General features: G+C 37.4%; 1 protein-coding gene across 5 annotated transcripts in view; it reads left to right on the top strand.

Moving 5' to 3' along the window:
• Pkg21D (Protein kinase, cGMP-dependent at 21D) overlaps window positions 1-13403 on the top strand; it is a 263107-nt gene that overhangs the window by 216014 nt on the left and 33690 nt on the right. For all 5 annotated transcript variants that reach the window (XM_089089512.1, XM_089089514.1, XM_089089515.1 and 2 more), the window contains exon 11: window positions 3912-4143. In XM_089089512.1, coding sequence (XP_088945638.1) covers window positions 3912-4143 — 232 coding nt within the window. The remainder of the gene's footprint in view (window positions 1-3911; window positions 4144-13403) is intronic.

A 13403-nucleotide genomic window follows, 5' to 3' on the forward strand; every position in this document is an offset into this window, starting at 1 on the left:
AGTCGACCAAAAAAACACTATGCCTGTTCCCAAACACCGACGCCATGATTTTGCGCTGGGAGAGAGGATGTTCGGCCTTCAAATTTTCAGGATAGTGTTTCTGTTTCCATTCCATCTTCTGTTGCCTCGATTTGGGCGTGATACGCGAAACCCATGGTTCGTCTCCAGTTTAACTGGTTGCCACGTCAGTGGCAACCGATAAAAGATGATGACGACGCAAAAACAGCAGTGGACTCTTGGTTATTGGAGCCGGCGGCAAGTTCTTATAAAGACTTTACTTTAAAATTAGTTGAGAGGCATGATAAGTGCTTAAGAAACTTGTTAACTATGTCGAAAAATAAAGTATGAGTAAAGTATGCACTTTTTGAAAATAAATTTACTTTTTTGAAATAATCTTTCGTTGCGTACTTATATTCAAACGGACATTAATTAAAAAACACACCTCGTAGATGACAAAAGTTACTTTTTGCGTAAAATTTCTGAGAGGCTGTTAGGAAGTCATAAAAGTTCCCCCACCCTAAATGTCATTCCAGTTTTTCAAGTGAATTGACATACTTCTTTTTCATACTTCTTTTTCAATACTTCTTTTGAAAAAAATACATTTTTTCAATGTAATCTGCATAAGTTTCAAATTTTTTAATTAAAAATCATAAAATGAATATAAAAGTGCAGAAAAATTGCTGTTCTATTACGTTCTTTCTACTGTCACTTGTTACCTCAGAAAATCAGCGATAGGAAAACTTTCCACTCCGTTAATGTTTAAATGTCTAACATAATCCATCCCATTATTGGTAATTCAAGCAATTAAGTCCTCTTAATCTTTATTTTCAAACCTAATCTTGCACCCCAGGCCCAACAGAACCTTCTGAAGTTCTCCTGTTTTGCCAAAACTTTTACCTACTGCACTCAAATCCTCTGTATAATCCGACTAAATCCTGGAGAACTACCCCTCCTCATTCAAAATATTGCTCTCCCTCACATTTACTGTGTTCCTAAGGATAAAATCCATAAAAATAATATATAAAAACGATATTAAACCATTGCATGCTTATCTCGTGATTCCACACCAAACCAACAACAGCCAATATTGCTTCCGTCTAGCACTAATCACTTTATAGAGTTAAAAAAGTGGGGGGATGAATCCTTAATTTTTGTTTCAACCTCCCTTTCTTTTCAGCCCTTTCCCCGTAAATTCTCGCGCATCAAAACTTGCCGTCTTGGGCCATAACCCACTATTCCTATCTGTAAATAAAGCCCTGACGTTAGTGCTTCATTGATGTTAGACAAAATAGCGTTATTTGTCTAATCACCACCAAATGTCTTTCTATCAACGGCATTACTGTCTGCACGAATAGATATTAATGACCCACTTATACGGCTCATTAAATCTTCGAAATCTTTTAACAATAGGTTGTTGCTGTTGCTTAAATTGGACTCATTTGTCAATAAAAGAGAATTGTTGCAGTTCACAAAAAATTATTCCTGTATTTTATTATTGCATATGAGCAGGCTTATAATCATCTTATTAGCGAGGAAATTAATTTTCAATGTCTTTTTTCCTTATTTGAATACCGAAGTGCTGCTTTGTTAACCCTGGTCTCTACGTGTGTGGCCTTAAGTTCTATAATTCTACAGTGAGAAATTTAAATGTAGGCTACTAGAAAATTTAAATCAACAATTTTTTCCACTTTTAAATGAGAATAGATTTTTGTTTCGCCATGGAGTTTAGTTTTAGCCTAGAGTGGAACAAATCAGTAGATTATACTGTTGTGCATTTTATTTGCGATTTCATGCCTATGATACATATTATTATTACGCAAGAACTCCTATCTCACAAAATTGATAGACATGGAATACATAATGATCGAATTTTTCTTATTTTGATTTTTAAGTTACAATGAGGATATAAATTAATTTTATAATTTATGAATTTAATTAGATATAAATTGCATAAGAAAATTTACTGGATCAAAAGTAAACGTTTGAATTTGTTTTGCTTAAGGCTTATTTTTCCTATGCAAGTTTTTGGTATTTTATTTGTATGCAGTCCTACGGTTGTAATTGTTCAACGTAAGACGACAACTTTGATACCATTCCATACCTGAGATTCAAGTCTATCCATCGCCGAATTACATTTTTGAATTCCGATGTACAAGGCCGTGTCTGGAGGGGTGTACCACAGAGTTTGAACCCTGCCCCCATGAAACTTTGGTCTGGTTCGTAAAAACGTTACAAAAACGCACATAAACAAATTTTGATACGTTTTGTAATGTTTTTTTTAACCCCTCCCCACCGAAAAAAATATCCTGTATACGCCTTTGGCGGTGCATATTATTTTTTGGATTGAAAATACATTGACAATTGGTTGAAAAAAAGGTAGTCGATCCTACCCCAAAAAAAGTCTTTGTAATGGATAGGTCTAAGACTATTAAATCCAATGATACAAGCATCTTGCCCTTTTGGTGGAAGTTACAGCTGCAGGCTTGTTGCAAAAAAAAAACTTGATTGAGAGGGAACACACACCTTAAGAACTTTATGAGGTGTTGTTCAAAATCAGCTTCTACTAATAAAAGATTTCTTATATTCCTAGTTTAACCAGACTTTAAGAATATTTGGCTCACTGTTTATTTATTCCCCCCCCCCGTAAACTCCAAGAGGGTGATTTCAAGGAACCTATCTTGATTGTGCTGCTTTTTTCTACCGCCTGATGTTAATTCAGACCAAAACGGCTCTAAGTGGATGGTATGACATAAAAATACTAAGTATCCTTCCAAACCATGGTAACTAAAAGGTTTAAGTGCAAGGTTTGAGTCTCTAGTCATATCAATTTGTGTTTTTCAGCCTTTATTCTGGGAAAGCACAAATCACTGGGAATGATTTCTTATTTTACATCATACAGTGACGAGTTGGACTAATCAAGGTTTCTATTCTGAAGTCGAGTTTATTACATCCGAACAAGAAGTTCATAACAATCACGTACCCCTGAATTGTCATTTTGAATTACATTATTAATTTCAAGAATCGCTTTCTTAATTTCGCTTTTAAATTTGACGTTTCATAAACGTATATCGAAAAGTGAACACGGGAAATATTTATTTATATATGAATTCTAGAAGATTTTGACTTAACATAAGGGTGCTAGCCACCTATTCAAAAAGGAACATATAACTAGCCACAAAGCCAGACATAGACATACGGAGGCAAATATTCTGGTGTCAGACTCCTCTCCCTCCCTCTTTCTTGTGTCTCTGACTCTCTCTTTGCCCTCTCTTTCTCTTTTTCTCTCTTTCTATGTCCCTTTCTTTCTCCCCGTCTTTATCAACGTGAAGAACCTTGATACTCTTTCATACATAAAAATCTTAAAAGATCATATGCTTACTTTGCTAAATGCTCTTCTGTGATGAAAATTATTGTTGTGAGTCATTCAGTGCAAAATATACAAATTATGCTGATAAAAAAAATTCCAAATAAATAAAAAATAAAGCCTTGTGAAGAATAAGACTTTGGGTATGTAATTTGTCTACCCTGTCAAAACTTGATAACACAAAAAGATAAATTGTTGCTCTGAAAACATACCAGGCCGAGTGGGTAAAATTTAAAAATATAAATCATAACTGACAAAACATGTGATTCAAAAGCAATGATTTTGAATTGCTACTCTAAGAAACGCTGCATTATTGCTCCATAAATTTGCTCTTCGAATTTTTTGTTTTTCATTCTTATTTTTGCCGTCTGTCTTTGTTTTTTCTTCTGTTCCTAAAGACCAAAAATGTTGGGAAGAAGGGAGAGGGCTTACTCACATGAACATATCACTAAGTCAAAACTGTCAAAATAAATATTTTGAAAGAGCGAAAGTACAATTTTTGTTTCTTGCACATCCAATAAATTCATGAAGAAAATTATTATTTCAGGCTCTACAATACATTTAAAGACAGAAAGTACATATACATGCTAATGGAGCCGTGTCTTGGTGGCGAAGTGTGGAGTATTTTGAGAGATCGAACCCATTTTGACGAAAGTACTGCACAGTTTTATGCTGCATGTGTTATTGAAGCTTTTGACTATCTTCATGCAAGAGGAATCGTTTACAGAGACTTGAAGCCAGAGAATCTTCTCCTAGATTCCCATGGTTATGTAAAACTAGTAAGTATAGTCGGGCATTGTTTAGACCATAGAGTAGCCCTAACAGAAGGGTAAAATTTCAGAAGAACGATCGTGGTAAATAGTAGGCTACAGATAGTAGGCTAATTATCAATAGACTAATTGATTTATTTACGAGGGAAACACTTTTCACTTAGTTTACACCTAGATTCTTTGAATAATAGCAATGCCAAATAAGTATTGTCTGTTCATATATACAATATCAGCCAAAGAGCGCTTTGTGTTCTATTCATTCTCTTAAAATTGGTTTTTGAAGCTTTGAAGTGGAATTTTTTTTACCATAAAAAGTAAAGAAAAAAAAATTGAACGAGCTTTCATTAAACTCTTATCAGTTGTCCACTGCCGCCCGCCGAAAGCTCGAACAAAAAAAAAGGAAAAATAAATGGGACTCATGTTCCAAAAGGTTGTCTTTTGCGCGAGGTGCCGTTTCCACATTCTGACTCTATAATTAACTTAGAAGTGACATTTAGTATATGAAGAAGAAGACGAAGGAAATATTGAATTTCCAAATACAAATAATATGGTCCCTCACACTCAAACTGGTTTCAGGGAGCACCATTCCTCAACAGATGCTTTCATATTGTTAACAAATGCAACAAATGAATCATTCTCAAAAAATAATGTCCTGTTTGCAGCTTCCCTAGATTTTGAAGGGGCATATGACAATGTGAACTACTAAATCCTTTTAAATAAACTTACAAACCTTGGACTACCCCCCAAGCTAGCATCTTTTATAAAATCTTTCATAGAATAGCAAAGTTTCATTGTTTGTGTAGGTTCAGCCTCTTTGCCCGAAAAGACAATAATCAGAGTCCTTCCTCAGGGTGCAGTCCTGAGCTTGTTCCTCTTTGCCCTCTATCTCTGGGACAAGAACCTCCCCCACACGAATCTACAATATGCTGATGTTCTGGTACTATGGTCATCTGGCAACACCTATCAGATTGCACAGTCAAAGCTGCAAAAGTCACTTTTCCAATTTGAAAGATTCTCTCACCATTCAGAGTTACCCATTGCACCTACCAAGTCAAAAATAATCCAATTTCACCAAAAGCGAAATCATGTTATTTCAAGACTAAATCTAAATGGAACAACTATTCCATAAGATAATCATATTAGTTAACTAGGTCTCATGCTTGACCAAAAACTTAACTTCCACCTCCATATTTCAAACACAATAAAAAAAAGCTAAAAAAAAACAGGTAGGATATTATAAAGACTTCTTTCCACACCCTGGGGTTGTAAGGAGAAAACCTTACTCCAGTTTTATGAGTCACATATAATACCTATATTGACTATGGGCTCATCGTCTATGGTGCATGTGCAAAGACCCAGATGCAAAAAATTGAAACAATACAAATATAATACGTCTCATATTTGGTCTTAGGAAACCCACAAGCACCAAGTTTCTGGTTATGGAGAGTGGATTAACAACAATAAGGGAGAGATGCAGCTTTCTCTTGATAAAACATCTTACAAAAATTGAATCAAATAGCTCACACACCCTACATAATTGGTTATGAAATCCAGCCATGTATAGAGGCATTGCAGATGAGTATGCCAATATTCAGAAGAAGTTCCCTGTACCTGCAAAGTCTATCACACCTACTTTCCCCCAATCCCCTCCATGGAATTGGTCAATCCCCATGATAAATACTGATTTCTCAAAGTGGACTAAAGATTTAACCCCCATTGCATTTGTCCAGAAAAAATTTGCTGAACTTAATACAATTACTTACAAAAACTATATCCAAATCTTTTTTGATGGGTCCAAAATGAATGAGAAGGTAGCAAGTGGTGCTTTCCTTCCTCTCCTGAAAATTGCAATGGGTGAGAGATTGTATAATAATGTATCTATAATATCTGCAGAGTTAAATGCCATAATCATGGCATTAGAACACCTTGTGGAAAATAAACCATTGATTGATAATTCAAATAATATTATAGTTTATTCTGACTCTTTATCAAGCCTTGAGTTGCTGTCTTCAGCTCCTCAGTGTAAGTTGGATATTGACACTTATCATTGTCTTAGTATTATAGATAATCTTGCTTCAAGTGGCATAAGAACTTATCTTCAGTATATTCCTAGCCACTCTGGTATAAGTGGTAATCATCAGGTTGATGAAATAGCAAAAAATGCTATAAATATTGACCAGCCAAGTGGGAGACCAATCCCCATTAGAAATATTTACCGATGGAGAGTATCAGATATTATGTTTAATAAGAATAATCCTATTCTTTCCCCCTTTCCCAATAAGTATTTTTCTAAAATTTATCATAGAATTGGTTCTGGAAGAAATGGACTAAATTTTTTTACATCCTCTTATCAGTTTCCTAATTCAAGTGGTTCTGTTCCCCTGTCCCCTCTTTGCAGGTATTGTAATATGTATAACGAAACAATTGACCACTGCCTATTCGAATGTAATATGCTGACGTCTGCACAGCATACCTTGCTTTGTAAACTGTCAAAGTGCTTCAAACACCACAAAATCTCACTATCAGCCAAGAGCCTAGCCAACTATACCTACACACAGAGCATAGAAATCGATATCTATTATCTTATATTTGAACTCCTTGAGTCGAAAGAACTACTGAAATATATCTCAGAATATCTAATAAATAAGAGACAACCAAGCCAGTAGCTCTGTAGCCCACAGAGTGAAGCAAAAAGAAAAGGGCTGAATAGTATCAACTGAAAAGCCCGCCTGCTGTGAAATAGAAGAAGAAGAAGAACAATTAGTATGTATGTATAATTTAATACCCATCATAGTGCACAAAACTAGATAACTGATGGAGTAAAAAAAGAAGAAAAGGAAAAACAAAAAAACACAAATCAATACATCCAACAACATTACTAGCCTACCGAAAGGCTTTTCAAAAAGTACTTTTCAATTTTAGCCACCTTTGACACGTTTCCATTCTTCTGCGGACAGCGTACAGAGTAACTAGCGGGCAGCTAGTAACTTCAAATCTGCCTGATACAGTGCAGTGGTGTTACTAGTCCAAAGAGGCAGCCAAAGCTGGCATTTTGCATATTCATAACAACACTTCCTAATATCATCCGAGAAAAGCGGCCAAAATGGCGAAAGAGCAAGCAAATGACCACGAGGGACTACAAAGGCAGTGTAAATGGAGGCAAGGATACGGCGGCTAAATCTAAATTTCAAAGAAAGCTTTGCTAGTCTTATTCGCAAAAAAAAAACATTCAACAAAGCTCGGGTTGCGCGTAAATTTTTTCCCAATCGTTACTCCAAGGTAAGTAGGGTGATCCTGTTCTAGATCGACATTATCACCAAAAGATAGGCAAACTGACTCTTTGTTATGGTCACTGTATCATAGACAGCGCAATAGCGCTGCCTAAGTAAAGAACGATGTTGGCACAATGTATTATTTTTTTTCTTTTGGTCTTAGACCAGGGAAGTTCGTATCGATGGAGTTGTCGTAGAAACTTCGAAAGGGGCTCATTCGATTGGAAATTTGAGTGCCTTGTGCCCTTTTTAATAGTCGAAAGTGGGCAAATAACACCCCTTCCACGCCCACCATTTCCCCAAACACATCCAATCAAAATTTTGAGATAGCCATTTTGTTCAGCGTAGTCGATTTCCAGATAGAAAATATGTTTTTGAGGAGGACACTACCCCACAACCCTCAGGGCAAGGGTTTTAAGTTATGCCCTGGGGGCATATAAGGACGATGTTGGCACAATATAGTATTTATTATTTTTTCCTTTAGACCAGGGCACTTTGTATCAAAGAAGTTGTCGTAAAAACTTTGAAAAGAGCTCATTCAGTTGGAAATTGGAGTGGCTTGTGCCCTTTTTAACAGTCAAAAGTGATTGGAAGGCAACTAACATCCCTTCCACGCCCACCATTTCCCGAAACATATCCAATCAAAATTTTGAGATAGCCATTAGAAAGTGTTGTAGTAGAAACTTCAAAAAAGGCTCATTCGATTGGAAATTCAAAGGGCTAGTCCCTTTTTAATAGTCGAAAGTGATTGGAGGGCAATTTACACTCCTCTCCCGCCCACCTTTTCGCCAAACACATCAAATAAAAATTTTGAGATAGCCAATGTAGTTTGTTCAATGTAGTTTTAAGCTCTGGAAATTAGGTCTTTGAGGATGACACACCCCCACACACAGCCCCCAGGGCAAGGGTTGTACGTTATGCCCTGGGGTCATATAAGTTTTTTATGGACCGCGTTGCCGTAGAAACTTCAAAAAGGGATGATTCGATTGGAAATTCAAATTGCTAGTGCCCTTTTTAATAGTCGAAAGTGATTGAAAGGCAACTAACACCCCTTCCACAACCACCATTTCCCCAAAAATATTCAATCAAAATTTTGAGATAGCCATTTTGTTCCACGCAGTTTAAAGTTCAGGAAATTATACCTTTGACCAGGACACTCCCCCCACAGTCTTCAAGGCAAGAGTTATAAGTTATGCCCTGGGGGCATATAAGGTTTTTATTGAAATCTTTGTCGTAGAAACTTGAAATAGGGCTCATTGGATTGGAAATTCAAAGGGCTAGTGCCCTTTTTAATAGTCGAAAGAGATTTGAGGACAACTATCCCCCTTCTCACGCCCACTTTTTCCCCAAATACATCAAAACTAAATTTTTAGATAGCCATTTTATTCAACGTAGTTGAATGTTTTGGAAATTCGGTCTTTAAGTATGAAAACGCCTCCCCCCCACAACCCTCAGGGCAAGGGTTTTAAATGAAACTCAGAGAGGAAAGAAACTAACAAAATGAAAAATGAAATCAAAAAGGGTTTCTTTCCTCTCTGAGTTTCATTTGTCATGTAGCCAGTGTGGTCTAAGAATGTATTTACGTCAAGCGTTGTAAGTTATGCCCTGGGGCTATATAAGTTGTTTATAGATAGAGCTGTCGTAAAAACTTCAAAAGGGGCTCATTCAATTGGAAATTGAGAGGGCTAGTGCCCTTTTTAATAGCCAAAAGTGATTGGAGGGTAACTAACCCCTCTCTCACGCCCACCATCCCCCCAAATCCATCCAATCAAAATTTTCAGATAGCCATTTTGTTCAACGTAGTAGAAAGTTCTGGAAATTAGGTCTTTGAGGATGACACCCCCCCCCCCCCAGCCCTCAGGGCAAGGGTTGTATGTTATGCCCTGGAGGCATATTAGGTTTTTTATTGAAAGCCTTGTCGTAGAAACTTCAAAAGGGCTCATTAGATTGAAAATTGAAAGGGCTTGTGCCTTTATTAATAGTTGAAAGTGATTGGAGAGCGAATAACGCCCTTTCACGCTCACCATTTCCCCAAACACATCCAATCAAAATTTCGAGATAGCCATTTTGTTTAACATAGTTGAAAGTTCTGGAAATTAGGTCTTAGAGGATGACAACCACCCTAGCAGCTCATAGGGTAAGGGTTGTAATTTATGCCCTGGGGGCATATAAGGTGTTTATAGAAAGCGTTGTCGTAGAAACTCAAAAAGGGCTCATTCAATTGGAAATCGAAAGGCCTAGTGCCCTTTTTAATAGTCGAAAGTGATTGGAAGGCTTGACATTTTGTAGTAAAGATTGATGTGAGTATAATTTATTATTTTATTTTGTTGCTGTTGTTTAGACCAGGGCACTTCGTATCGAAGGAGTTGTCGTTGGAACTTCGAAAAGGGCCCAGTCGATTGAAAATAGAAAGTGCTGATGCCCTTTTTAATAGTTGAAAGTGATTGGAGGGCAACTAATCCCCCTGCCACCCCCCCCCCCTCGCATTTGCCCATTGTGTTTAAAAACTAAATGTTGCCTTAAGATTAAATCAAAATGCACTGTATTAATGCTAATTCCCAATAAGGCATCTGAGCAGTATCCAAAGAACGACTATTATTATGTCCAAACTTTCGGGCTACGTCCAAACTTTCGGGGCTACTTATGCTCTTAATATTTAACCAAGTCAAAATAGCGTAAGTGTATCCAGGCTATCAAAGAAAGTAAACAGATTTTTTTTTCAAATGGTATCAAGTTTTCCATTTCAGGTCAACTAGAGGAGGTATGAAACTAAATTAAACACTACTATTTGTGTCCTGATTTTTAAAAGAGTGTATGTTGTTAAAAATTGCTGAACATTTTCCTCCAGCATACAAATACCAGGCCAAACTATAAAGTCTTAAAAAAAAACAAAAAGATTTAAAGTATTATTTTCTTTTTACCTGAAAAGACTGTGTCAATATAAAACAAACAGAAATTAATTAAAACAAACTTTTTCCACAAAATAAGTGTTTCAAAGAAAAGTAAAGAACTCCATTAAACAAAAAATGAGCAAAAATAAAACCTAATAATCTACCAAGCGTGAAACTACCACAAATCAGGATCGATAAATAAATGAAACCGAAAAACGAAAACAAATCATAGGCAGCGCGCTAGCGCTGCCTAAGTAAAGAACGATGTGGGCACAATGTGTTTTTTTTTTCTCCATACCCGGGCACTTCATATCGAAGGAGTTGTCGTAGAAACTTGGAAAAGAGCTCATTCGATTGGAAATGGGAGTGGCTAGTGCCCTTTTTAATAGTCAAAACTGATTGGAGGGCAACTAGCCCCCCCCCCGCCCATCATTCCCCCTAACACATCCAATCAAAATATTGAGATAGTCATTTTGTTCAGCGCGGTTGATTTCCAGATAGAAAATATGTTTTTGAGGAGGACACTCCCTCACGACCCTCGGGGCAAGGGTTTTAAGTTATGCCCTGAGGGCACATAAGAACAATGCTGGCACAATGTACTACTTATTTTTTTTTTCTTTAGAGCAGGGCACTTCATATGGAAGGGGTTGTCGTAGAAACTTCAAAAGGGGCTCATTCGATTGGAAGTCGAGAGTTCTAGTGCCCTTTTTCATAGTCGAAAGTGATTGGAGGGTAACTATCCTCCCCCTACGCCCATCATTTCCCCAAGCATATCCAGTCAAAATTTTCGTAGGAGTTGTCGTAGAAACTTGGAAAAGGGCTCATTCGATTGGAAATTGGAGTTGCTAGTGCCCTTTTTAATAGTCGAAAGTGATTGGAGGGCAACTAGCACCCCCCACACCCATCATTCCCCCAAACACATCCAATCACAATATTGAGATAGCCATTTTGTTCAGCGTAGTTGATTTCCAGATAGAAAATATCTTTTTGAGGAGGACACTCCCCCACAACCCTTGGGGCAAGGGTTTTAAGTTATGCTCTGAGGGCATATAAGAACGATATTGGAACAACGTATCATTTATTATTTTTTCCTTTAGGGCAGGGCACTTCATATGGAAGGGGTCGTCGTAGAAACTTCAAAAGGGGCTCATTCGATTGGAAATCGAGTGTTCTAGTGCCCTTTATAATAGTCAAAAGCGATTGAAGGCAACTAGCCCCCCCACGCCTATCATTCCCCCAAACACATCTAATCAGCATTTTTTAGATAGCGATTTTGTTCAGCGTAGTTGATTTCCAGATAGAAAATATGTTTTTGAGGAGGACACTCCCCCACAACCCTCAGGGCAAGGGTTTTAAGTTATGCCCTAGGGGCATATAAGGTTTTTATAGAAGGCGTTGTCGTAGAAACTTCAAAACAGGCTCATTCGATTTGAAATTCAAAGGGCAAGGGTCCTTTTTAATAGTCGAAAGTGATTGGAGGGCAACTAGCCCCCCCCCCCACACCCATCATTCCCCCAAAAACATCCAGTCAAAATTTTCAGAGAGCAATTTTGTTCAGCGTAGTTGATTTCCAGATAGAAAATATGTTTTTGAGGAGGACACTCCCCCACAACCCTCAGGGCAAGGGTTTTAAGTTATGCCCTGGGGTCATATACGGTTTTTATAGAAGTCGTTGTCGTAGAAACTTCAAAAGGGGCTCATTCGATTGGAAATTCAAAGAGTTAGTGCCCTTTTTAATAGTCGAAAGTGATTGAAGGGCGACTAGCCCCCCCCCCCTACGCCCATCATTCCCCCACACACATCCAATCAAAATTTTGGGATAGCCATTTTGTTCAGCGTAGTTGATTTTCAGAAAGAAAATATGTTTTTGAGGAGGACACTCCCCCACAGCCCTCAGGGCAAGAGTTTTAAGTTATGCCCTGGGGGCATATAAGATTTTTATAGAAGGCGTTGTCGTAGAAAGTTCAAAAAAGGCTCATTCGATTGGAAATTCAAATGGCTACTGCGCTTTTTAATAATCGAAAGTGATTGTAGGGCAACTAGCCCTCCCCCCCCCACGCCAATCATTCCCCCAAACACATCCAATCAAAATTTTGAGATAGCCATTTTGTGCGTAGCTCATTTATAGATAGAAAATATGTTTTTGAGGACGATAATCCCCCACAGCCGTCAGGGCAAGGTTTTTATGTTATGCATTGGGAGCATATAAGGTTTTTATAGAAGGCGTTGTCGTAGAAACATAAAAAAAAAACTAATTCGATTGGAAATTCAAAGGGCTAGTGCCCTTTTTAATAGTCGAAAGTGATTGGAGGGCAACCAGCCCCCCCCCCACACTCATCATTCCCCCAAACACATCCAATACAAATTTTGAGATAGCCATTTTGTTCAGCGTAGTTGATTTCCAGATAGAAAATATGTTTTTGAGGAGGACACTCCCCCACAACCCCCAGGACAAAGGTTATAAGTTATGCCTTGGGGGCACATAAGGTTTATGTTGAAATCTTTGTCGTAGAAAATTGAAAAAGGGCTCATTCAATTGGAAATTCAAAGGGGTATTGCACTTTTTGATAGTCAAAAGTAATTGAAGGGCACTTAATCCCCCTTCCACTCGCACCTTCCCACGCCCACCTACAAATTTGCCCATTATGTTTAAAAACTAATTGTTGACTGAAGATTAAAGCAAAATACACTGTGATAATGCTAATTCCCAATAAGGCATCTCAGCAGTATCCCGAGAATGACTGAGGGTATTCTGTTCAAACTTTCGGGGCTACTTCTGCTCTTAAAATTTAACCAAATCAATGTAGCGTAAGTGTATCCAAGCAATCAAAGAAAGTAAACAGATTGTTTTTGCGAATGGTATCAAGTTTTCCATTTCAGGTCAACTAGAGGAGGTATGAAACTGAATTAAACAGTACTATTAAATAATTTAAAGTATTATTTTCTTTTTCCCTGAAAAGACTATGTCAATATAAAACGAACAGAAATTAACTTAAAAAAACGTTTTCCACAAAATAAGTTTTTCCGAGGAAAGTGAAGAACTCCATTAAACAAAAAATGAGCAAAAATAAAATCAAATAATTTACCAAGCGTGAAACTATCAGAA

Source organism: Artemia sp. Qi Xiang Cuo, chromosome 5 (assembly GCF_049724085.1).
Source record: "Artemia sp. Qi Xiang Cuo chromosome 5, ASM4972408v1, whole genome shotgun sequence".
NCBI lineage: Eukaryota > Metazoa > Arthropoda > Branchiopoda > Anostraca > Artemiidae > Artemia > Artemia sp. Qi Xiang Cuo.